Source organism: Grammomys surdaster, unplaced genomic scaffold, assembly GCF_004785775.1.
Source record: "Grammomys surdaster isolate TR1022 unplaced genomic scaffold, NIH_TR_1.0 254, whole genome shotgun sequence".
NCBI lineage: Eukaryota > Metazoa > Chordata > Mammalia > Rodentia > Muridae > Grammomys > Grammomys surdaster.
The window spans coordinates 300,458-327,639 of record NW_021604695.1 but is presented as its reverse complement, the minus strand read 5'-3'; the positions used below and the strand labels follow the sequence as shown (position 1 = coordinate 327,639).

Sequence of the window (27,182 nt, the reverse complement as noted above, 5' to 3'; positions counted from 1 at the left end):
CATGCTGCCCTACACACATACACACACACACACACACACAAATGTTAAGAAATAAAAATAGGGCTAGGTCATAGGTCCAACAGAACAGTAGTGCAAAAATTTTAATTTAAAAAATAATTCCAAAAGTAAATAACTAATGCCACTTGCCAAAGAAAGGAATGTTCACAAAAACAAATGGAGAGAGCTGGGTGTGTAACACACCCCCCCACACACACCACATACACACACCACATACACACCATACACACATCACATACACACACCCCACATACCACATACACACCATATACACACCACATACACACACACCACATACACACCACACACAGACACACCACATACATACCATATACACACCACATACACACACACACACACCCCACATACACATACCCCATACATACCACATACACACCACACACACATCACATATACACACCACACACACACACACATACCACATACATACCATATACATATCAAATACACACACACCACATAGACACACACATCACATACACACCACATACCACACACACATCATATACACACACCACACACACACCATATACACACACCACACACACACCATATACACACCACACACACACACATCACATACACACCACGTACATACCACACACAGACACCACACACACACACACACTCACATGTACCGAAGATCTTAGTACTGAAAGAAAGCAATGAATAAAACTTTAAATTAAAATCATAATCTATGTAAAACCTAAATTCCTTTCTTAAGGCATCTGAGGTATACATTCTACAATTTTCTATTTTATCCTGTCAAGAAAATCACCCCAGTTCCCCTTTCTATATTGCTCCAAATTTCACAAAACAAGTCTCTTTTTTCCCACATATATTTATTTTCAGAGCCAAAGTTATCTTGCACATAACATCATAAATGCTTTTAAAACTTACATTCTGAACATTTTCCTATCATTTTAGATACTAAGTATTAACTGCTTTTCTCTGTAAAGCCGGCTCATTAAGTAATACAAAGGCTACACCCTGAAAAAATCCCCAGTCTTCTCCAGAGTTCTATTTGTTGTGTAAGGCAATTGCTTCAGGGAGCTTTGAGAATGGCTTCCAGAATTTCCCTTGTAAGTTTCATTTAATGATCAATTGCTTTTAGAATCCTGAAATAACACTTGGTTTACAGAGATTGGGACTGCACACTTCCTGGACTAGTCTTTCTGCTTCTGGGGAATAACTGGAGTAGTTTATTCAACTCAATGGTTTCTCAGCTTGAGTTGGAAAGGATAGTGAAGCAATTTCTAGAAAGACTTTGCATCACAGTTGACCAGTGTCCTAGAGATTAAAGCCTATGTCTGCAGCTAAACTTCTTCCAATCCACAGAACAAGCTGTCTGCCACCAAGAATTACCTGATCTCACACACCAGTGGTACCAAAATTGAGAAATTGTGCTTTGAGTGAACATAGTTCACAAAGTTGGATGTTCAGGCCAGCATCTTTATACCCTGCAACTTCCATGTCCAGTGTTAAATGCCTTGGGTCTCTAAAAAGATGGGAAGCTATGTGAAGCCTCCTGGAAGCTTGGAGACCACACCGCGGAGTTCAGCTCCTAAGATGGGAGTAGAAATGGGAGGAGGAGGGAGCTGAGCAACTTCTCAAGAGAAATGGAACTGACTGGGAAGGTTGACATTGACTGCCTAACTCACCTCTGGCTAACCTGTGGCAGCCCGCTGCGATGACCCATGATTGCCCATCTAGCCTAGTTTGCAGCCCCCTAAGAGATGAATTGTGAAGTTGTGAGTGGGACAGATTGACACAGAACTGTAGCACAGGGGCTGGAACTTCAGCTGGTTTTATATCAATTTTTTTCATCCTATATCTGTACTCTCTGGGTGTGTGTTTCTCAGTTTTCTCTTTTGTAGGTTGAGAATACTAATTGCCAAGATTTCATCCCCATACTGGGTCATTCTTTTCTCAGAATTGTAGCACCAGTAAAAAGACCGAGTCTATTGGCAAGGGAGACTTAGTCTTGCTTAGGAATAGAAATGGGAGATAAACTCAGATTTAAGCTTTTGAACAACCAAGAGTTAGAGAAATGCAGGTATGGTGCAAAAAATTAATTAATTAATTTAAAAAATGAAAAATAAATGAGGCCAGTAGAAGGGGCAGAGGGACTTGTGTCCTTTCTGGGAATGGCAAGGCTTTTCCAGTAATTTGGGCACTCTTTTTCGGTTTTTTCCCACTGACAACTGTCATGGCACTAGAGTTAGGCCACTTAAGAGGCAGATGGGGGTGATAATGAAGTTGGGGGTTATCTTCTGCTCTGTTAGCCATCGTAGACACAGCTAGTCTTGGTAAAGTCACCCGACGAAGAGACTGAGGGCCTTTGAGAATCCTGTCTTCACAGATAAACAAGCTTACTATGGTTAGTGAAAAGATTAGAAGTAGTGTCTATATATCTCCCAGTGGCTCTGATTCTTGGTGGAATTCTGATGTACAGAACCATCCAGCACAAAGCTAGGCTTACAAATAGTCATTTACTATACACATTATTTGATTTGTTATTAAATACACAGTACATTTGTGAGGGCTGTGTGCTAGGTTCTAAGGAAATAGAGAAGAAAAAGACAGGCAGGTTTCCTCACTCAATGCGCATTTATAGCTTGACTGTTGTATTCTGTAAGGCTGGGAAAACACTGGGTGGTCACTGCCAGAGAAACTGCTTGTGGTGGCTGATGAAGGGACTGGTTCTTTCTTCAGGCAACAGCCTTAGCTCTGAAACTAGGGGTTAATGTGTCTAGACGCTGGGATTTGAAGGAAATAGGAACTTTTGACAGAGTGACTGGCTTAGTAAATGTGACTAAAGAGAGCTAACCGTGTCTGAGCCAATCTAACCGTGGCTGCTGCATGCCAACACCTAGACCATGGTTTGGCCAGCCCGTGTCTGCTTGAGACCAAAGGATTGTGGTTGGTGAGTATGTTTCGAGACGGGGATATAAAGTGTATAGTTTAGTTAAAGTCGTTATTCACAATTCAGGAAGTAAAACGAAACAGTAAGAAGAAAACGCAGTGCTTTATCGTGAGGAACCTGGAATCACGGGCCATTTCTTCTGAGACCCGGGGCTCCGCCGGACCACATTTTTCGTAACACTTATCCGGTACCAAAGCAGCCGAGCTTCCGTCCGGTTTCCGCGGAGCTCGAGCGTGAGGCGGTACGGTGAGTATCGGCTCTTGATACTCCTTTCGTCTTCTGAATTTGTTATATGTGATCGGGCCACTTCGCTTCTTGTCTCAGAATCGCGCCAGCGGAGTATGGATTTGTGAGCTGGTGTCTCAGGAGGTCTTTCTTTCTGAGAACCGGTTACCAGAGACCGTGGTCAGGCTCTCTGGGGCCCATGGAGTAACATTTCCCCCCTATAACTGTAGACCTTGGGAACCAGAGAACGAATTGTGTGTAGCTTCCGATAAGTCACCCACCAGGCTTCCTGGCTTTACTTAAATGCATATTGTAGTAAGTAAAAATTTTAAGCTTCGTGTATATGCTAGGGATCTAGGACTCGCATCTTGTGGGCATGACAGTCCCCAGTCAAATACAAAGTTAAACACCTATCATTGGAATTGAACGGCAATAAAGTATCTAGAGTATAATCACGGAACATTTGACTTAGTCCTGGGTTGAAGAGGCTTTACTAAGATAAAAAAAAATTGTTTGACAAAGTGCTATGGTTAGTGTTTTCTCTGGTTGGAACAGTCTTTCGGATTGGGGTGGTATTAAATAAGCCGAAGAGTTGCCAAGGGTAATTCGTGCAGCGTTTTCGGGTCTTCGTAAGAATTGTGTGTTCCCTAAAGCCAGATAGAGAATGCATTGAGGACCAAGTACTCTTTGCTTTTGGAAGGTGGTGAATAGGCTGAAGAGGTGTCTCTGTATTGCAGGGATGTGAAGAATGTATCCCATTTGTATGTTTCAGACTTTTTTGACTGTGAACTACAGTCACAAGACTTTCATGCTGTGACCACGTATACATACAAGCACATGTCTTCATGGAACCATTCCTATCCTTGTTACTTGGGGCATTCCGATAGCTTAAAAATTCTCTTCTTGGTACTGGAGAGACGACTTGGTGGTTAAGAGACTTGCCTGCTCTTCCAGAGGACTTGAGCTCCGTTCCTACCACCCTCGTGGTGCTAAAACCACCCCTAACTCCAGTTTCAGGGAATTCAGCATCCTCTTCTGGTTTCCGTACAACTTTTCCCATTATTTCAGATTAGCTCTATGTGTAGAAATGATTTCTTAACTAAGTTATGCCTTGCAGTTTGAAAAAGAATGCTGATTTAGAGTCCCTTCTCCTATTTTTTTTTTTTAAGGTAAAGACAATAAAGTGTGCTCCTAATTTTTGGGGGGCGGGGTTGGTTTCGAGAGAGGGTTTCTCTGTGTAGCCCTGGCTGTCCTGGAACTCACTCTGTAGACCAGGCTGGCCTCGAACTCTAATATTTTTTGTAAAAGGATTTTTTTTGTTTGTTTTAAATAAAAGTAAACAGCGACAAGCACTTGATTTTTTTCTGCTTGTGAATTTTGAGGTCATCTCTGTGTAAAATACAAATATCTGATTTTCAGTAGTCTTATTCTGTGGATATTTCTTTTAGGGCCCAGTAAAGACACTGTATAGTGCCTGTAATCTGAGTGTTTGTCAGTTGCACTAGTAAGTGACTTAGTACTCAACTTAGTAAAAGTTGAAGTAGTTGATTGGCTTAAATTGGTTCATGCTGAAAACATTCTTACAAATACTGCAGAGACAGTGTCTGCTACACAGTTGTCTTTAACATTGTGTGTGTGTGTGAGTGCATGATGAGGTGGAGGGTAGAATGCTGGGTGAGCATGTGAGGGTTAGACAACTTTGTGGGTTCTCTTTTCTCCTTCCACCTTTCTATGGGATCTGGCTATTGAAGGGAGGTTGTCAGGCTTACAAGGCAAGCCTTTACTCACTGAGTATTTGCCAGCAACCCCCAACCCCTTTATTTTTAATTAAAGTGTTCTTATAAGGAATTTAAATGTGGATAAAATAAAGAATCTAAGCCTCTCCTCAAATACTTACTGTAGACCTGCCATGTCAGTCTCCTCAGAAGGGATTGTGGCTCTGTAGGAAGCTGTTTGATCCCGGACCACCCTGGTGGTTTTGTTTTGTGATTGTTTGTGTGCTTGTTTTTAAGACATTGTCTTGTGTATGTGTCCCAGGCTGGCCTCCAATTCATTATGTAGCTGAGAATAACTTCTGATCCTTCTGCCTCTGCCTCTCATAGAATTTTATTTGTTTGTTTGTTTGTGGTTCTAAGGATCCTTTGTGTGTAATGGACAAGCACTGTACTCGATGAGCCATCTTCCCACCAGCTGTTTGTTTTTATTGTTTGATTTCTGAGACAGCCTCTAGCAGTCAAGGGTAATCTTGAACTCCCGATTTCTCTATCTTGGTCCAGCAAGCGTTGGGAATACAGATGTGTAGCACTGCACCCTGACAGGTTGTTTTTAAACTAGGAGAGCAGCCCTTTGTGTTCCCTCATTTTCAACTAGACGTTTTATGAGTGAAGGTAGGGAGTTTGAAAGCTCTCCTCCACTCCTCAGACTTTTTGTTAATTTTAAATGCTCAAGGGAAATTAGGTAACCGGTTTGATTTGGTTGTCTTTGACAGATCTTATGGTACTCTCCAGTAGCAGGTTTTGGGTAGAATTGTAGCTTAGGTGACTTTGCATTGTTCTAGTTTAAAATGAGCCATTTGAGCCGTTTCCATCTTCCACTGCTTTTGAGAGAGAGACATCTGATGGGCAGTGGACACCAGCCTGCAGTACCAGCAGGCAGGTTTTCATTTGGGTACTATGTGACCGCTTGTCTTTAAGTGGGATCCCTGGAGTGGTGGAATGAAGACTCTTGCTCCTTAAATCAAAACCCCCAAATCTCTTTGACCCTGATTTTCTCATCTGTTAGACAGATGCAGGGTTGCCATGGGGATTAAAGAGAGTTAATTTCTGTCAGGATCCAATTCGATATTTGACATAGGGAATGTGCAAGAAATGAAGTAGCCTTTTCCCATATTCTGATGAATTCATTTTCTCCCTACCCCTTCTCTGCTCTTCTAGGAGACAGAAAAGAGCCCTGCTCTTGGTCACCCTCCACTGGCCTCATGGCTTCCATGCAGATGGATCCTGAGTTAGCCAAGCAACTCTTCTTTGAAGGAGCCACTGTGGTCATTCTGAACATGCCCAAGGGGACAGAGTTTGGCATTGACTACAACTCCTGGGAGGTGGGGCCCAAGTTCCGGGGTGTAAAGATGATCCCCCCTGGCATCCACTTCCTCCACTACAGCTCTGTGAACAAGGCCAATCCTAGGGAGGTGGGCCCTCGAATGGGCTTCTTTCTTAGCCTGAAGCAGCGGGGGCTGACAGTCCTGCGCTGGAATGCCATTCAGGAAGAGGTAGACTTGTCTCCAGCTCCAGAAGCGGAAGTAGAAGCTATGAGAGCCAATCTCCCGGAGCTAGACCAGTTTCTGGGACCTTATCCATATGGTACACTCAAGAAATGGATCTCACTCACCAACTTCATCAGTGAGGCCACCATGGAGAAGCTGCAGCCTGAGAGCCGGCAGATCTGCGCCTTCTCAGATGTGCTGCCTGTGCTTTCCATGAAGCACACCAAGGACAGGGTAGAGCAGAACCTACCCCTCTGCGGCACTGAGTGCAAAAGCTACCAAGAGGGCTTAGCCCGGCTGCCTGAGATGAAGCCCAGGGCTGGGACAGAGATCCGGTTCTCAGAGTTGCCCACTCAGATGTTCCCAACAGGTGCCACACCGGCAGAGATCACCAGGCACAGCATGGACTTGAGCTATGCCCTCGAGACTGTGCTCAGCAAGCAGTTCCCTGGCAACCCCCAGGATGTACTTGGTAAGAAGGAACTAGGCTTTGGGGGAGGATGCTGGGGGGGGGGTACTTAGACTAGAGGGCTCATCTTGGGTTATCTAGCCCAGTGTTCTTAAGGAGGCTAGGAGGTGGACTCATTAGTAGTCGTTAGAATGCTTCCTTACCCTTAGCCTAGAGACTTTAAGTCAAGAGATCTATAACGGGTCCAGCTGGCTGTCTGTCTTATCTAATAATTTGAGCATCTTAGATGAGCCTGTGCACATAACCCCATGTTTGATAATTGCTGACTTAGCGTACCCCTGCAGAGAGAAAGGATTTGACCAATGGAGTGGTTACACTGAGATCCGAGCTCAAGGCTCCTGTTGCCAGGCCCCATCTGTCTGCGTTCCTAGAAGCCTCCACCTGACACCTCAGTTTGCTTTTAAGTTCTTAAAATGTTTCTCTCTTCACTGGCTTAGACCAGGACTTTTATTTTTATTTCAATGTTATAGTTTTATTGTTGCTTGCACTCTTAATTTTAAAATAATATGTACTTATCACAGAATAAAAATAAAATTTACTCTAAGTCCTATACCTAGAAATAACTATTTTCGTGGTTGAGTGCATTTTTTTCTTTTTTTTTCTCTTTTTCCTGTGTATTTTTATGTATTTCACTTGTCCTTTGTATTTTAGTCTTTTCAGTTCAGTTATATTGTAGGAGTGTATGTGGTTTTTATAGAAGCAAGATTAAAGAGCAGTGTGCTGTGCTGGGAGCAGGTCCCCATCACCACTCTCCTGCTTTAGGGCTGTGTAGTGCCCAGAGCTGTGGAACTAGTTCTCAGTTGTAAGTAGAGCCTCAGAAGCGCTGTCCTGAAGGTGCCTGGGTTTAGGGTTGGATTGAGTGAGTTGCCAGATTTGCCTCTCTGTGGGTGGTAAGAGGCAGGCACTTCATCACCTTTGACAGCGCTCAGCATGATCAGTTCACTGGTTGAAAAGCTGCCATCTTCTTTCTATTTCTGAATACTAATGACAGCAGACATTCGGCATGCGGTTTGTGTGTGTTTATGCACATGCCACATATGGCAGCCAGAGGTTAGCCTCTGGGGTATTATCAGAAACTCCAGTTCTGGGACCTGACTCTGGTCCATGTGCTTTCGAGACAAGTGTTTCCCTGACTGAGCATCTCCCCAGCCCCTGTTACACCTCTAATGCCTGTCCTTAACGTCTATAAACTGTCTAGGACATTCATATAACTTCCTGTTGGTGAAGGTTGCTGAGAAGTTTGGTTATTGACCTTTTTATAGCCTTGACTGGACTGATGATAAAATGGACATTTTAATAGGTACATCATGGGGCTGGAGAAATGACTCAGTGGGTAACAACACTGACTACTCTAATAAAAGACTCTGGTTCAATCCCAGCACCCACATGACAGCTCATAGCTGTCTGTAATGCCAATTCCAGAAGATGTGGCACCCTCACACAGACATTTGAACAGAACACCAATGCACATAAAAAAATAAATAAATCTTTAATAGGTGCATTTAATGCATGACATACTGTGTTATATGAGTAACCCTGAATTCTTGCTTAAACATGATTAGGAATCTTGTTTTTTATCTCTTAAACATTTCATTATTCAAAATATATCTGTGCCAGGCAAAGGTGGCATACATCATGAATCCCAGCACAGGGAAGGCAGAGGGCAGAGACAGGTAGATCTCAATGACCTTGAGGTCAGCTTGGTCTGCATAGTGAGTTCCAGGCCAGCCAGGACCTTGTTTCAAAATGAATGAATGAATGAATTAATTAATTATGAATATATATATTTATATATATTATATATGAATGATGAAAAGATTGTTATAGGGCAAGTTTGAATCTGTGTAACAACTCCTTGAAATTATTTCTGATATCATAGTTTAAATTTTACACGGGGCAAAAACTCACAAATTTATATTAATTCCCTACTAGAGAACTTCCAACCCAGCTTTGGCTAGTGAGACCCTTTCTCAACATGCCCCTCCAAATCCATAACAGTAATTAGTATTGGGAATACAAACAAATAAGCTTATGTTAGTTTCACAGTTTAACCAGGTAAAACCAAACAAAGAAGTAAATCATTATGCAACGAAAATTTCACTGTGTTTTGAAAAGACTCCACAGGCTGGTATCAGGGAACTAGTTTTCCCTGCCCTTAATGGTAACCGATCAAACACCATACATATAAGGGGATACTCTATTTTTTTTCCCTTCCCTTTTCCCTCTCTCTCTGGCCCCACCCTCTCTGCTCCCCCCCCTTCCTGTCCCTGTCCCCACTTGTAAGTACACTGTAGCTGTCTTCAGACACCCACAAGAGGGCATCAGATCTCATCACAGATGGTTGTGAACCACCATGTGGTTGCTGGGATTTGAATTTATGATCTCTGGAAGAGCAGTCAGTGCTCTTAACCACTGAGTCATCTCTCCAGTCCTCTTTTTTTTTTTTAATGGCCCATGTATACATAGCTTAAATTTGGCCACCTTCGAAGCCAGAGAGTGCATCTGCGAGTCAGCCTGTGTTTATTTCTTTAGAGTCAGGGTCTTGCTTTGTAACCCAGGATCCTGGAACTTGCAGTGACAGTGATTTCCCTGCCTCCTACCTCCCAAGTGCTGGGGATTACAGGTTGAACCACTACATCCCACTCTTTGTAGTCTGTGTGCCAGGCAGAACCTTAGTGGCTTGCACTCATACAGTGGCTTCCAGATTATTAGGTCTTTGTTGGAGAAAGGTATAGGTTGGAGATTGGGACTAGGAACTAGCATTCTGAGTGCTGCTGTGTGCCTCATATTATTCTTAACATGCACTGTAGTAAGTAATTTACTCTTCTTTATAGTACTCAAATAAGGAAATGGAGGCATAAACAGATTAAGTAATTTGCCTAAGGTCATACTGCTGCTAAGTGAGAGAGCTAAGATTTGAATCCAGGTAGTTAGGCTCCAGAGCCCATGCTCTTAGCCACTAGGCTGCTCACAGAGATGGAATCAGAGCCCTGTGATTAAATAAACACAACTAAGCTGACTGGTAGGCTAGCCCTCCAATAAGACCTTAGGGATTTCCTGCTGCGGGAAACTGTAGAAGTACTCCTTCCTGGCATCAACTGCTTTAGCCTTCTTCCATTATTCAAAACATTAGCTATACAATCTTGGACAACCTTTGACCTCATCTTAAGATGAGAGAGATGCTACCTTTCCTGATGACCTAGAGGAATAGGGCTATGGCCTGTGAATGTGGTGTGTAATGGCAGCTCTTTACCAGCCCTAGAGTCGGTCATGTCATCTGGGAAACTTAGAATAGTAGCCACTAAGAGGTGACCATGTCAGAGACTCAAATGTTAATTGTAAAATACTACCCTTTAGGGGCTGGAGAGATGGCTCAACGATTGTTAAGAACACTGACTGCTCTTCCAGAGGTCCTGAGTTCAATTCCCAGCAATCCATCATAACAATCTATAATGGGATCCATGTCCTCTGGTATGTCTGAAGACAGAGACAGTGTACTCACATACATAAAATTAAAAAACAAACAAAAAATTACACCTTGATCTTGTTTTTACAAATCATCTCTGTCATCTCTGTTTCACCAAAATCTCTAAGTTGACAAATAGGCAGCTTTACTTACTATTTTTAAGTTTTAGGATTTATTTTTATTATGTTTGTTTGTTTGTTTGTTTGTTTGTTTCGAGACAGAGTTTCTCTTATAGCCCTGGCTGTCCGGGAACTCACTCTGTAGACCAGGCTGGCCTTGAACTCAGAAATCCGCCTGCCTCTGCCTCCCAAGTGCTGGGATTAAAGGCGTGCACCACCACTGCCTGGCTTATTTTATTATTTTTAAGTTGTGTGTGTGTGTGTGTGTGTGTGTGTGTGTGTGCGTGTGTGTGTGTGTTGGGTATCTGTATGAGTGCAGGTGCACACAGAGACCACAGCATCCCCTGCATCCCTTGCAGCTGGAGACACAGGTGGCCGTTAGCTGCCTGTAGCAAGTGCTAGTAACTGAACTTTGGTCCTCTGGAAGAGCAGCAAATAGTTTTAACCCTGGAGCCACCTCTCTAACTCTGAGCAGCTTTGCTTTTAATGAGATGTAGTAATTCTGATGGGCAGGTTTAGGGCCCACCTCCTAAGGTCCCAGGCGCGTAGTAGTACTACCTCTTCTCTTATGGCCCAATTTTGAGTAAATACCTTGCCACAGTTTGGCGGCCCATGGTTTGAACATGGGCAAATATGAACAGCAGTTCAGCAAATATTTGCTGAGTACTTGTTGGATGAAGAATTGCATTCTAAGGTCTGTTTTTGCTAAGGTGTGAATGGTGACATTGTAAATCATGTAGGGAAGTGTCAGCCAGGGCTCAATGCTCTGAGGATCTTAGCCCTTCTCTGTACCTCACAGGTGAACTCCAGTTTGCCTTTGTGTGCTTCCTGCTGGGCAATGTATATGAGGCATTTGAGCACTGGAAACGGCTCCTGAACCTCCTGTGTCGGTCTGAAACTGCCATGGTGAAGCACCACACCCTGTATGTCAGCCTCATCTCCATCCTGTACCACCAGCTTGGTGAGATCCCTGCTGATTTCTTTGTGGACATTGTCTCCCAGGACAACTTCCTCACCAGTACCTTACAGGTGAGTCCTCTGGGCTGATACCCGTGTGGTTCATCAGGAAGGCACCCATGTGAGACCTCCCTCTGGCAGGTTACCTTTTCTTTCTTGCTGTTTTCCATGACAGGTCCTGATGTTTCCTAGTTCTCTGTCTTGCACTGTGTTCTAAGCACCTCTATGCCAGAGAGCCTCTGTCTGCACCGACTCTCCGCATGTCACCCACAAAGGGCCTACACTAGGTATTCAGAATTCATATCCTCTCTGCCACCTAGCTGTGTTATCAGTTTTTTATTACTCTAAGGGAATACATGAGGCAGTCTAATTTATTTTTTATTTCTTAAATGGAGTATGTGAGGGTGGGCATATGTGCCATGGAATGCATGTGGGGGTCAGAACACATGTGGAGTCTTGTGCGTTCTGAGGATTAAGCTCAGGTCATCATGCTGTGCAGTGAGCAATTTACTTTATGTATGTGAGTACACTGTAGCTGTCTTCAGACACTCCAGAAGAGGGCATCAGATCTATTACAGATGGTTATGAGCCACTATGTGGCTGCTGGGAATTGAACTCAGGACCTCTGGAAGAGCAGTCAGTGCTCTTGACTGCTGGGCCATCTCTCCAGCCCCAGCGGTGAGTGCTTTTAAATGAAGAACTATCCACAGCCCCAGCAGAGGTGTATTTAGCTCTTGGTTTTGGAGGCTCAGAGCTTAAGACCTGGTGGACCTACGGTGAGGTCAACTTCTGTGAAAAACCAACCAAAGAATCCCACTATTGCTACATTAATGCTTCCCAAGAGCACTACCCAGTGAGCTAAGAACCTCTCTCTAGACCCCACTTACAATTACCAAGCACATGAAGTTCCAAGGCTTGAACCCAGGGATAAACCGCAGTAAGCCAGGGCGCCAGCTTGTGGTTCTTGCTGAAGTTGTGTTGATGCAGCCTAGTGAGGCCGAGTTTTGAAGCTCGTTATTCCCAAGGAAACATCTGCAGCTCCTCAGATCTCATTTAAGCATTAAAGCAACTTTGATTTCCTGTTCAAACAAAATGTGCCAGTTTCTGCAGAGACTCTCTGACAGAAACAGTAAAATTTGCTTTTAACTTGGCAATTAAATTTTCATTATGAGTGGTAATTAGGGAAAGAGCTTCAAACAAGTTAGAATCTTCATCCTGTACTATTTTCACCCTTGGCAAACAGATTCCATTCCTTTATATACTTGGGACCGCCTCTGTCACTCACATTTTATAACTTTCTTAGGTTTTGCAGAGACAGAAGCAGCTAGTTGTCTGTTCCCATAGCTCCTGTGCCAGCAATGTGTCTCTTCTCCTGCATCTGATGCCCCATAATGCCAGTTCCATGCAAGATGGTGTCTGACTTCTCTCATTCCCACGGAAGAAACTAAATAGCAGATACCATAGTTATTGTGTTATATGATGTCTAAATTACTTGTTCCGTTGCTGTGATAAGATAACCTGATAAAAGCAACATAAAGGAGAATTAGCTTTATTTTATTTTTGAACTTATAGTTCAAAGTTTCATTCCACTGTAGTGGTGTAGTCCAGCTGCAGGCGTTTGAGGCAGCCGTTCCCATGACTTCCACAGCGCAGAAGCAGAGAGTGGTATATGCCTGTGATTAGCTCACTTGCTTCTCTCTACATTCCAGGATCCTAGCCTACGGACTACTGGGTGGATCTTTGCGTCTCAGTTAACCTAATCAACAAAATCCCCACAGGCATGCCTGGGTGCTGGGAGCCAGTCCCAGCTTGGTGGGAGGAGAAGGTGATCTTCTTTCTTCTCCTCCTTGTTGGTTCTTCTTGAGGCAGCAGAGGGGGATAGGAATTGGAAGAGCGTCGGTGGGGGTAAGATTTGGTCTTATGAGATTGGGGTAAGACTTTGGTCTTACGAGATATTTAAGGTTGCTGTATAATAAGGTTTACTTCTCTACATTACTAAAGTTTACTTACTAGTCTACTGTAGCTGACCTGCTATCTGTTTGATCTCTGAGGCCAGAAACTGCAGTTTCTGGCACTTAAAACCTCAGTCTAAGGATAGCAGAGAGTTAGGCAAATAGCCTTAGTACTACTCTCTCTGCAGATGCTGCCAGGCTCTAACTTAGGTCTGTTAGTTTGAGGTCACAGGAAGAAAAGGCACTTAAAGATGTTATAGTTTATTACTAAGTGTAAAAAGTTTCCTATGTAATCCCAGCACTTGGGAGGCAGAGGCAGGCGGATTTCTGAGTTCGAGGCCAGCCTGGTCTACAGAGTGAGTTCCAGGACAGCCAGGGCTATACAGAGAAACCTTGTCTCGAAAAACCAAAAAAAAAAAAAAAAAAAAAAAAAAGTTTCCTATGAAAGCTATCTAAGAGACAAAGTGGAAAGGTCCTAAGTGGGGAAAGGGAAAAAATTCTAACAAAGGAAAAAATTCTAAGTGGAGAGATTCTAAGCAGGGAAGAAAGAAGAGGGAGAAAAGGGAAGAGAGAGAGAGGAGAAAGAGGAGAGTAAAGAGAGAGAGAAGGAAGAGAGTGAGAGAGTGGAGAGAGAAGAAACGGCACTGCTAATGAACATCCCTTTGTCTTATACATCATTCAGAGTACCTGATCACATGTTACAAAGTTCATCACAAGTTCACACCAAAATTCAAATCATAAATTGAAGCAGAAGTTTACAACAGATAATGTTTATATCCATTAGGAGTAATTATCTGGCTAAACACTCATCACCTGTCTAGCTCCACAGGTTCACTGAGGGTTTAAAACTATAAGAAATTAGTGAAGTTTTGTATAGATAAACCCAGGCAATATTTTCTCTTTTGTCCTAGTACCTATAATAAATCATGAGTTCCCTTTGACCCTTGGTTAATTGTTTTACAACCACTTTGGAATGTGCTCTGAGCAGGAGAGAGTCTGGTTACTATCTAAGGGTAAATTAACTGATGACACTCGGGAGACTAGCAGAGTTCTCATTGCAGCCTTGACTATCAGAAAGGGACGTAATACCGGTCCCACTATAAAAAGAGCTAAATAATCATTGATATAATTTTAGGAATTCTTATAGGATCATCATTAAGACTTAAGAAGTCATCTGTTTGTCTATATAGCATCAGTACAAGACAGTACATCTTCGTGGGTCTGCAGAGATCTGCTCCAAAGGGGTGTGCTATTGCTTAGTGTTTGTTACATATGTTTATTAATAATAATGATAGGAAAGGCATATTAATAGCAGGATCTTTCCTAAAATACGTCCGCCACAGCTTGCTGAATGGGGCACACTTGTCACAGATTATATAATAATCCGAGGCAAGCATTTCAGGATGATCAACTGCTAATTATTAGCTTGTCCCATTATGGCTCCTGACACCCGGGTGATTCTAGCTTCTATCAGGTTGGCACCTGAGATTGACCATCACATGTGTCTATTGGACAGACCAGATCATTCTCGTTCTTCAAATGAAGAAATAAACCTGATAAGTGGTTGCCTAACAATTTCAAGGCCCTAGGTCTCAGCACTGGAAAAAAAGTTAATACTGAATACAGCTCCCCCACTCCACCCCCCCAAAAAATCATGTGGATGTTGTTTCTCGGAAGGTACAGAACACTCTTCCAGAGCCACCATGCTGTTGGAAGAGTCTCTGTAGTTAGGCAGCAGGCAGTTGCCTGGAAACTGGCGTTTGGAGGCCTTGTGACTGGTGATCTGTCAAGTGATGGCTTGAGCCTGTTGTGTTCTTCTTCAGAAGAATTAAACTGCCCTTTCTGTTCTTTGCGGAACAGACAAATTAAATCTTTATTCCACCTCTATGGGGACCCTCCTCACAGGTCACTGGGCTGCCAGGCCCAGTCATCAAGTGCTAACTTGCCTCTGTTGGTGGCTGCAGCCATGGGAAATGGTGCAGGCAGGGAATGAGGTACTGTCCTCATGATGTGAGCGAATGCTGTCACATAAGCACAGGAAGGCCGTGGTGTTCCAGCCTGTGTTGCATCAGTGATCTGCAAAAAATACCAAGGGCCCAGCTGGATTGCTCGATGCCCATGTGGGTTGTGCAGGGCTGAGAGTTTGAAAAGTTCTCTGAACAAGAAACTTAATGTCATTTGGTTGTTTGGGGCTTTTTATTTTTAGACACAATCTCTAGCTCTAGTTGGCCTCAAACTCCCTTTGTAGCAAAGAACGACCTTGAATTTTAGATCCTGCATTGTCTACCTTCCAAGTCCTGGGATTACAAGTGTGTGCCAAACACACCCAGTTTATGGGGCACTGGGGATAAAACACGGGGCCTCACATTCTACTTACTGAGTTATACCAGCTTCTGTCATTATTTGAAAATGTTCAGGATATATGCCTTTAAAATACCTCACCAGTAAATGTTACTGAACATTATGTACAGCCTTCCACTGCAGTTGTCGAGGAATACAATAAGACTTAGCTAGGGTTCCTGTCCTCAAGGGTTCGTCGACTTAGGAGTACTAACTGACCATTTGCTGCATACATGATTTTGTTCTAAGAGTAGGAATATACTTGAACAAGAATGTCAAAAGTCCCTGACAGCAGGAAATAAAGAGATGAGTTACTGAAGAACTCCTGGAGTGGTGTTACAGACCTGCCCCCGTACCGTGGTCATAGCCCAGGCTTTCTGGTCTCTCCTAGACTGCATCAGCATTTGTCAGCCCCAGGCTTACCTCCATTAAGCCATCTGCTTCCCACACTGCTGCCTTTGTCGCTCCAAAATGTAGCTCTGATCCCATTTCTTGGTGGCTCCCCTATGCCTAGGAAGTGTAAGCGCACCAACGTTGGCCCTAAGGCTCCTTGTTACTGGGCTCTGGGCCTCTTCTCCAGCTTCTGTTTTCTTCCATCAAGGTGGTGGCTGTGGTTTGCTCACGGCAAGCCCCAGACAGGCCATGGTGTTCCATACGTTTTCTTTTCTTTTCTGTTCTGTTCTTTTCTTTTCAGATGGGATCTTGCTTTGCTTCTGAGACTGGCCTTGAATTCCTGGGCATAAGTGATTCTATCAGTCTAAGCAGCTAGAACATACACATGAGCACTGTTCCTAGTCTTCCGCTTTTTAATTATAAAAAGCACATCCTCTGAGTCTGGTTTCCTCTCTTAGCACATTTGGAGATGTTCAAAGCAGTATTGACTGTAAGCTTGTTTTTAGAATTGTTCTCTGGAACCTCATATAACTGAAACTTTACATCCATATCTCGTGCCTTCTAGACAGAACCTTCAGCCTGCCATGTCCTTGCCTGTACTCTCTCTGTGTGAAGCCATCCCTTGTCTCTGCCTCTCAAGGGTTGTGCTTCTTGAAGTTAATACAGTGTTTTCCCCAAGCCATAAGCCTGCAGTTTTTTTCTCATTGGTCATTTTCAACACCTAGTCAACACCTAACATTTGACATTTGACCTGTGGTACTGCTTGTTTTTTTCACATGTAAAGTGTTTATAATTCCTTTGACAATGCAAATACATGTATAAACAATAAAGTCTGAGCTGGACAGTAGTGGCACATGCCTTTAATTCCAGCACATGGGAGGCAGAGGCAGGCATATCTGAGTTCCAGGCCATTCTGGTCTACATAGCAAGTTCCAGGACAGCCAGGTGTACATAGAAACTCTGTCTCAGAAAATAAAAAAAAAGGCATAAAAAGAAACAGTAAAGTATTATAAAGGGCTTTTGATACATCAAAAAGGGAATGACAGATTATGACTGGGGTTAGTATTTGAGAGGCTTGAGGGATTCCAGCAGAGCTTTATGTGGGGGATATTGATATTTCAAAAGGCACAGTGTGGACTAGGATATTACAGAACTTTTTGTGATGAGCTGTCTTGGCAATGGGATCTGGTCCCCACGCAGAGGCGCTCACTTGGGGAGTTGGTAACTGTGTGATTTCCCGGGCTGTGTGACTGTGCCTGACCACCGTGCAGTCAGCAGCCACAACTCTTTCCAACACACCATTAATTCCAGATTATCTTTTCATTGACTTTAAGGAAATTATGGTGAGTTAAGTTGCTTTAAATGAAAGGGAAAAAAAAAGTTCCTTTGTAAAAGAAATCATTTTACAATCAAGCCTTAAAAGCTTCCTCAGCAGTCTACCCTCTCCCCAGCTAGTCCAGTGAAGCTGGCTTCCTTGCTTAGGAACGTAAATGTCTACTGTCCATGGAGAGGGCTGGTGTGTGTGTGTGTAAGTGCTTACAGATATTGAGGGCAGCCATAGTAGCATGGATAAAATCAGCCCGGTAAACGGCCTCAGCCATTGATTTTCCCTCCAGCCTCCCAATGTGGGACACTTGAATCAGCACAGCAGGCTCTTACAAATCCTTTGGATTTGGCGCCAATGAAAATGATTTCTTTTACAAAGGAACTTTTTTCCTTTCATTTAAAGCAACTTAGCTCATCATAATTTCCTTAAAGTCAATGAAAAGATAATCTGGAATTAATAGCGTGTTGGAAAGAGTTGTGGCTGCTGACTGCACAGTGTTCAGGCACAGTCACACAGCCTGGGATCTTGTTGTTCTGTTATCGCTGTAGATGCACTGTGGGCACGTGTCACGCCTGATCACTGTTCTGGGTGCTGTCTCCAACAGTCAGTTTATTCAGAGGGTTTTTGGGTTTTGTTTCGGTTTTAGTTTTTTGTCTTATTTTTGAGATGGGTGAGCTCTAATGTTGTGCTCGCCTCAAGCTCACTGTAGATGTGCATGATCTTTAACTTGTGATCCTCCTGCCTCTACCTCCCAAGTGCCAGGTTTACTAGCGTGTGCCACCATGTGCAGGTAGTATATATGTTATTGGGGATGGAACCCAGGACTTTGTCCTTGTGAGGAAAGTACCAACTTAGCTACATCCCCGCTCTCAATACTGTCTATAATGCTTTTATAGTAAACTTTTAAAAATTAATGTGTCTGAGTGTTTTGCCTGCATGTATGTTTCTGCACCACTTGTATGCCTAGTGCCCACGGAGACCAGAAAAGAATGTCAAATTCTTTAGAACTGGGAGCTATGGACTGTTGCGGGCTACCATGTGGGTGCTGGGAACCACACCTAGATCATCTGGAAGAGAAACCAGTGGTCTTAACCACTGAGCCATCTTTCCAACTTCATATCGTAAACATTTCTAATAGATAAATTTGTCTACCTCCTTCTGCCATTGGTTGTGGCTTTTGTATTCTTAACATGCATTGCTTAGCCCTCAAAACAATGCAAGACCTTAGGTATACAATTGCATCATATAGGTGGTACATGCTTTATGTTTTTGTTCACACTCAGAACCAGGGATGACAAGGCTGAGATTTGGATCTGAAGCCCATTGTAGGAGAGCTCCTATACATAGTCCTAGCTCCAGTCACAACAGCCCACATTTTCTGAATTGACCTTGGAAGGCATGATTGCAGCTGGAGAGAAAGCTCAGCAGGTAAAGGTGCTTACCACCAAGGCTGTTGACTTAAGTTTGATCTCAGGACACTACATGGTAGAAAGTCTTCTGACTCTACATGCATGCTATGTGCATGTGTGATCATATAAATTAAATAAATGCAATTTTTAGAAAAAAAATTAAAGACATGAGGCCAGGTGTGCTGGTACACTCCATGGGAGGCAGAGGCAGGGGCTATCTCTGAGTTCCAGGCTAGCCTGGTCTATATAACAAGTTCCTTGACAGTCAGGACTACACAGAAACTGTGCAGCAGTGATTCCTAGAGCTTTTCGCTCTCTCACTCATCACGGCCGTGGTTGTCTTGTCTCTAAATCCACATCAGTTACAGAGACAGCAGTGTTTGTTCTTCTGGACGGTTTCCTTTTAAGTCAGCCACTTGAGCAGTTTTGTGGTTGTTTTAAGGAAGCTTCTTTTTTGGACTAGCCAAAAAAATCAGGATAAGACAGGCTCAGCTATCCTCTGTGGTATAGTCACTGTGCAGCCACCAAACTTTGCTTTTTAAAAAGCATTCACGTTTATGACTGGAGTTCTGGGATTGTTTTGTTTTTTTCTTTTTTCAATTTCATAATAGATTTAATAATTAAAGTGTTGGTACTTTATTTTCATTTTATTTGGGCTTGGGAGGCTTTTGTTTTGTTTTGTTTTGTTTTGAGATAGGATCTCACTATGTATTCTAGCCTGGCCTGGAGTTCACTCTATAGACCAAGCTGGCCTTGAACCTACAAATCCACCTGCCTCTGATTCCTGAGTGCTGGAACTAAAGTCGTGTGTCACCACCTTGCCTGGCCCATGTTTTTTATTTTAGATAAATGCATTCATTTGCAAAATGTGATCATCCTGTTTTAAAAGTATTTTAAAAACAATATCCAAGATTAATCAGCCAAAATTAAGATGATTCATTTTTTCATGCTGTTAGAAATCTTTACTTGATTTTACCTTAGGGAGTAAAGTAACTAGATGATTACTAATTTTTCTAAAGAAAGTGTAGAATTAATCAGAAAAATTAACAAAATAAGGATAAATTATTGCTTGAATAAATGCCCCCCCTCAATATCCCCTGCAGGAGGGAGGGTCACTCAAAATTGAGCCCAAGGCCTCACAAGTACTAAGTAATCACTGTGTTACTAAGTTGTATCCCAAGCCCTAACTAAATACTCTTAAACATCTTTTTTGGATTGGTTTTTTTTTTTTTTTTTTTTTTTTTGTTTTTTGAGACAGGGTTTTTCTGTGTAGCCCGGGCTGTCCTGGAACTCACTCTGTAGATCAGGCTGGCCTCGAACTCAGAAATCCTCCTGCCTCTGCCTCCCAAGTGCTGGGATTAAAGGCGTGCGCCACCACCGCCCGGCCCGATTATTTGGATTGGTTTTGAATCATCAAGCAGAGTATGGTAACATATACCTGTAGTCCCAGCACTTGGGAACAAGCTGGGGCAGAACTGAAAATTGGGCTACATAGTGAATTCAAGGCCTTTCTAAACTATGTACTGAGACAGTATCTTAGACAAAAACAAATTAATTTTTTAAGTTTGTAAAATTATATATATAAAAAAAGTAGGGGGTAGGGCCTGGAGTAGGGGTGGGGAAAAGAAGGGTTTGACTGTCCAAGGGCAACACCAGAGCATTTTTAAGGGTAACCAACCTGTTTTGAGACCTAAGTGTGGTGAGGCCTCAACAAATTCACAGAGGCTCCTGGCTGAGTAGATTCGGAAAGAGAGCCAGTACCCATGTATAATCGTCCACTGGGTGCAGAGTTATGGCTGTTAACCCAAGTGAGGCAGACAGTGCCACGGGAACGTTTAATTGTGTGGAGGTATACTTCAGTAAGGTTGGTATTTAAAAATGGCAGTCACTGTGGTTCTAGGGCCCCGATTCTGGAGACCAGAAAGGCATCCATTGCAGAAGCATCCACAGGGCAGGACAGGACAGGATTAAAAGTTTAGGATGAAGGATGTGTTTACTCTGTGGAGATAGAAGAAACTTGTGGTGGAGGAATTCTAAGAGTGACTATCCCAGCTCAGTCAGCTCATGTGAGCACGGTGTAGTGACCCAGCACCCTCATCTGTGTAATGGGAGTAGTTACCTGCTGCTCTCCAGCCTCCCAGGCTTGTAGTAAAGATCTGTATAATGGGAGTAGTTACCTGCTGCTCTCCAGCCCACCAGGCTTGTAGTAAAGATTTAAATAACAACAAAGACAAAACACCTTTCTACTTAGAAGCTTAATAGAGAAGACTTTGCTCGTACCCACTACTAGTGATTTTATTCTCAGGCGTGTTCAAAAGAGGGGAAGGTGGGTGATGATTCTGAGTGCAGCTTATTCCAGCCTCTCACTTCCGGCTATTGCCAAGTGCAACAGTTTAAATATGTGTGTTGTTGTTTCTGTTTGGTTAGCATCCTGGGGCCCTACCTGACTCTGTGCCAGGCTCTGGGTGATATGCTGTGCTGGACACACTGGTAATTAGGATTCATTCCCTACTATTGAAGGCTTAAACCACTGTGACATAAGACAGTATGAGATGCCGTGAGGAAAGCCAGACCCAATGCTAGAGGAACAGAGTTCACAGCAATTCGTTTCAGCTTAGGCCTTTCCAAGTCACATTAGCCAGCAGAGGTCTGGGGCCTAGTATGCAAGCTCATCTTAGGTCATCTCTAGCGCCATCACATAATGAACAATTATTCAGTGCCAGGAACTGTGCAAAAGAGCCAAAAATAAATTGTCTCTGAGCCCACGGTCATCTTCATTCTTCTGTGCATTAAACAATGTTTATGTTAGAATACCAGGAGACCAGAATGCAGGTGTGAGAGAGCCACTATTTTGGATTGCTTTTCTCTTGGCCGAGGTCAGTCAAATTTCAGTGAGATTGAGGTAACCCTAGGCTCAGGGAAGCACACAGGAGCTTTACTACCCAGATCATACAGTGCTCCAAGAAGTTACTGTTCTGGCTTGCTGTTGTAGTTGTGATCCCATTCCGGTGGAGAAGTTGGTGTTGCCACTTGGAATCAGCTGCAGTCTGTCTGTTGCCTTTGTCAGACAAGCTCCCTAAACCAAGTGGTGTATAGACCAGCTACAACTGGAAGAGACTGAATCATAGTTGCTCTGCCCTTGCCGGGTGGCCAGGTCTGTACTAGGCCTGTAGGGTAACGGGTGGCAGACAAAAACCTTTGTATTCCCTTCTGGGTAACCGAATACCTTTCCACCCCATATCCTGAAAGTATGCATGCTGAGGTGAGGGTAGTGGCACATGCCCTTAATTCCTGCACTTGGAAGGGAGAGACAGGCTGATCTCTTTGAGCTCAAGGCCATGCCAGTCAAGGCTACATAGTAAGACCTTGTCTTTTAAAAAATAATTAATTAATTAATTAATTAATTAATTAAAATGAATAATAAAACCACATTTTGATGTATTTTTCTCAGAGCATGGAGGAAGTACAGTTTGATTGTCTGAAACTTCCTTGAGAACAGTAAGGTTAAGAAGTAGTAGGCTTTCTATTATTCTCAGGAACTGAAATAACCTTCAAATGTGTAAAAAAAAAAATTTGTTCTGTTCTTTATACATGTTTGAATTAACTGAAACAGTTCGTGGGGACATCAGAGTAACAGCTCAGTATCAGAATGTATATAGCTCAACAATTGAACAGCCCAACTTAAAAACAGCCAAAGGACTTGAGTAGACATTTGGCCAAAGAAAATATACAGAATATGCAATAACCTCATGAAGAGATGTTTAACATCACTGATCATTAGAGAAGTACAAATCAAAATCACACCAAGATAGCTATCAAACCTATACGAAGGGCTGCTGTCCAAGGATAAGTAAATAAGCAAAGCGAAGAGGCACTGAGCAGGCTGCAGGGAAACTAGACCCCATGTCCTGCCGGCAGCGACGTACTGTGGTTGGACCCCTGTGTCCTGCCGGCAGCGATGTGCTGTGGTTAGACCCTGTGTCCTGTAAGGGGGAGCTGTCGTGAGGTCTAGCAGTTCCATGTCTGGGTCTTCACCCAGATAACAGAAAGCAGGGATTCAAGTGTCTGTACAGCTATATTCATGGAAGCTTTATTCTCAATACCTAAAATACAGAAATGGTCATTGACAGGTGAATGGCAAACAAAATGTGGGCTACCAGATGCTGAAGAGGTGGATTACGGCTTAGTTGCTGAAGATCTGGGTTTAGTTCCCAGCATTCATGTTAGGCAGCTCACAGCCACCTATATCTCTAGCTCCAGGGCATTCCACACCCACTTCTGTCCTCTACAGGCACCTCTGTGAGTATGGGTATGCTCACACACAGAGGCACAGATATACAGAAATCAAAACAAAGCCCTTTTGGTAGCTGGAGAGATAGCTCAGTGGTTAAGAGCACTGACTGCTCTTCCAGAGGTCCTGAGTTCAATTCCCAGCAACCACATGGTGGCTCACAACCATCTGTAATGGGGTCTGATGCCCTCTTCTTGAGTGTCTGAAGAGAGCAATGGTGAATATAAAATTAAAAAAATAAAAATAAAAACAAAACAAAAAAAACCTTTTAGAAGGTAAATATATGTGTATGTATCATATATTATCCACACAAATATGCCAGCTTACAAGTGTATATGAATTGGGGGTGGGGAAGCTTAGGGACAGGGTCTTATTGTGTAACCCAGGCTGGCCTTGAGCTTGAATTCCCTGTGCCTCAGCCCGCTGAGTGGTGGGATTACAGGTGTGCAGTACCATGTCTAGCTCTTTTTTAAAAGAAAGGAGATTCTAATGTGTCCTTCAACACAGATGAGCCTTGAAGACGTGCTAAGTGATAAAAGCCAGCCACAAAAAGACAGATGCTATGATTCTTCTCTAGTCAGATTCACAAAGACAGAAAGTAGAACAGTGTTGCCAAATGCCAGGGGAAGGGAATGAGAGGGAATTGGTGTGTTGTAGGTAGAGTGTCAGTTGGAGAAGATGAAGTTTCTAAAGCTGAGATTGGTAATGTCTGCACAGTGGGAATTCACATATTGACACTAACCACTTAAAAATAGTTTAAATGGTAGTTGCAACTGTTTTACCACGATTTCAACAATGGCAATGCTTTTTAAATGAACATTAAAGACACCTTTTGAGAGAAATGGAAGCCTCAAACTGGCAGTCTATGACCGACTTAGAAGATCAGAGTAGCAATTCAGCCTTGTTGGCTGAGGGCCTAGGACTGTATGGGATCCAAAGGCTTTCGGTCTCCCCAAACTTTTCTTACAACACCTGGGATACTCTGTTATCTTCTATGTTATTGCCCGGGTGCCCTGTAGATCTCCATACCCCATCCCACCCCAGGTGGGGCTGTAGTGGTAACTCTAGTGGCCTTACTTGTCACGGGGGATCTGTGACAGCATGGTAATTTTCCATTCCAGTCCTGTTCCAATGTCTTCCGTCTTGGTTTGGGGTGGGGGGTGCAGAGCAGGTGTTCTGGGACGGTGCCAGCAGCAGCTGATCTACTGCCCCAGAGAGCTGAACACTGGGAGGAAAATTCCACAGCTTTCTTGGCCCCCTGTTCTCAGGAGTAACTTAGCCTCTGTTGTCTGTAGGTGTTCTTCTCGTCTGCCTGCGGTATAGCTGTGGAAGCCACCCTGAGGAAGAAAGCAGAGAAGTTCCAAGCCCACCTGACAAAGAAGTTCCGCTGGGACTTTACTTCAGAGCCAGAGGACTGTGCCCCAGTGGTGGTGGAGCTCCCTGAGGGCATCGAGACGGCCTAACTGCAGACCCTCAAGCCATGGGAGACCCCTTCCCTTATGGCTATAATCCAACATCTCCCCCATTCATCTGTCTTGGAACCCTCCAGTGCAGTGATCCAGTCAGGTCTTGCAAAAATGGAGCCAGAACCTGTGTTCACCAGTAAATACATTCCTTTGCTACAAAACTGGCCATTTGTGCTTCCCTGTAGCCTGGCCCTGCCACCGAATTTCAGAAAGGGGGGAAAAAAAAAAAGAGGTCGAGATGAAGCCTGCCCCAGCAACAGTCTAATTCCTTCTGACAACAAGAAAATGAACATTAAATCCATAAGAGCTGGCTGCTTATTCCATAGCTGCTTAAAAGTGGAAAGAAACCAGATCCACCCTAGGGTCTGTGGTATTAAGTCAGTGAGTTTTTCAAGTTAAATGTAGGTTTGAAGTTGAATGTGGTTTATATAGCATTTCTGCCTGCTCCTGGTTGACTGGGAGAACACCTGCCAGAGCTCCGGCCACTGGCCTCTCAGGAGCCTAGCCTGGGGCAAGGATGATGGTGGCTTGAGTCTGGCAGGTGGCCAGCTTCATCTCCCACACCTCCTTCTGGCACAAGCCGCAGCGGTTGATGCCTGAGTCGGCTGCTGGCTGTGGGATCTCCTGTCACTGTCATCCTGAAGCCTCACATTGAAGCAAGACGTGGAAGCCTCCCGTGTGTCCCCGTTTCTCACTAAGGCTACCATGACTCTTCTGATGACATGGAAACCAACAACAAAAGGAGAGGTTCTTGCTCTGAGCCTGCTTCATTGGCCCTGTTAAAGTCTGGGTCTTTTCTTCGGAGCCATGGAGATAGCTGGGTAGCTTAACTGTCCCCAGCCCTGCTGTGAGATTCTCATGAGTGCCTTCACGTTTCCAGTGTTAGGGAGTCTTGAAGGCACACCCGTTGTGCAGTGTGGGCAGAGTTCTGCCTCAAGAAGGGCTCCCAGGCCCTGCACCCTGACCTCAGGCTCTCTGCTGCACTTTGGAATCCTCTTCTGAGGCTAGAGCTCACAGCAGGCCTCTGAGAGTCCTGCTGTTTAAGACTTTTGGTTCCTCTTGTTTCCTTGGAGATGTTTTTCCAAGAGCACAATGTACATTAAAAGTCTTTGAGTTGGGACTAATCCCCCTGTGTGAGTCTCTTACAGCTAATCTGCTCGGTTCCCAAGTAGCCAAGCTGTTGTCCATAGACAACACACCTACCTGCAGAACCCACCCAGAAGACCCTGCTCACTCCCTGCAGTCTCTGGAGAAGGCAACCAGCCAGCTTTGCCTGTTTGCAGAGAGACACGACCTGTAGCTCTACATTAACCTGAAGTTTCACCTCATGAGAATTGCTATTCCTTTTTTCCCACAAAGCCCACTCATCACAAGTACCTGGGGACTGTGTTAAAAGTGCAGATCCTAACAGTTGAATTTCTGATATGGGCTGCAGTGTGTACGAACCTTGTGCCTGGGGCTGAGGAAATGGCTCAATGGGTAAAGTGCTTGGTATAAAGGCATGAGGACCTTCAGATCCCCGGAACTCAAGGAAAGCCAGGGCAGCAGTGCACACCAGTAATCAAAGTGCTGCAGAGGCTGGGCGAGCCTAGGGTCTTAGGAATACACCACACATTCACTAACACAGTGTGCTGGGGGAAGGAGACCAGACCACAAGCTTTCCACTTACATGCAGTACCCAGCATAGGCAGATCCATGGGGTGACAAACAAGGACCACCTGTAATGTGCCCTCAGAAGCAGTGGTTTGTGGTGGGACACTTGTCAAAGTGCAGATCCCCATCGCACTCCACACAGATATAAGAGCTTTAGTTCTGAGATACATTTGTTTTTTTGTTTGTTGTTTTTTGAGTGACATTGTCATTGACATACGTGGTGCAAGCAGCACCTCTGGGACAAAAGGTCCCTCCCATGGTCATTCTGAAGACAGCACCTTGACGTTGGACTGTTCCCCCAGTGTGCCTAGGTTTCCTCAGATGCCCCTCTCTGTATCTGCTTAAGCTGGGTTGAACAAGAGAAGCTGCTGCTTAAAAATGCTCACAGCAAACCATGTGCCGGAGTCCAGCTGTCAGTCATCCCCATTTGGCTTGTATGAAGATGAGCTCAGAGCGCATCATTTGTCCAGGGCCACACAGCAGTCAGCATCAAGGACAGGAGTCAAGCCTGTGCTTCCGGGCACCCACTCTCAGTCTGTGTCACAGCCATGGTTTCCCTTCGCTGCCCGTTTGTGTGTAAGACAGTCTTCCCTTCTATCCCGTCCTCGGGTCCAGGCCTTGGCTTTGTTGACTAGCAGCTATGTGACCTTGGATAAACTTTTTTGGGGGGGCTTAAGTCTCCTTATATAGAAGAGAGTTAGCTTCTATATATAGATTTGGGGGTTCTGATAAAAAATTTTCAGGTTCCTCCAAGTATTAAAAGTTGTCCCTGGATTATTACAAATTTCGGAATGGAAATTACATTTATACAAGGCAGTATGTCTGGGGCCTGAAATGTTCAAAACAGAAATGATAGAACTTTGAGTCTTCGCATGTCCCTCTGTGTGA

The 27,182-nt window shown here is 43.9% G+C and overlaps 1 protein-coding gene across 1 annotated transcript; it reads left to right on the top strand.

Annotated features, from left to right (window-relative positions):
• The first annotated feature begins 3,164 nt into the window (after positions 1-3,164).
• Positions 3,165-25,765, top strand: Aar2 (AAR2 splicing factor). Its single transcript, XM_028775287.1, has 4 exons — positions 3,165-3,211; positions 6,124-6,924; positions 11,306-11,535; positions 24,471-25,765. Exons 2-4 carry the CDS (start codon positions 6,168-6,170, stop codon positions 24,636-24,638), a joined length of 1,155 nt encoding a protein of 384 aa, XP_028631120.1. The 5' UTR covers positions 3,165-3,211; positions 6,124-6,167; the 3' UTR covers positions 24,639-25,765.
• The last annotated feature ends 1,417 nt before the right edge of the window (positions 25,766-27,182 follow it).

Coding starts and splice junctions, on each gene's coding strand:
- Aar2 (XM_028775287.1), top strand. CDS start 6,168: ATGGCTTCCATGCAGATGGATCCTGAGTTAGCCAAGCAACTCTTCTTT. Junction 6,925..11,305: donor CAACCCCCAGGATGTACTTG/GTAAGAAGGAAC, acceptor TGTACCTCACAG/GTGAACTCCAGTTTGCCTTT. Junction 11,536..24,470: donor TCCTCACCAGTACCTTACAG/GTGAGTCCTCTG, acceptor TGTTGTCTGTAG/GTGTTCTTCTCGTCTGCCTG.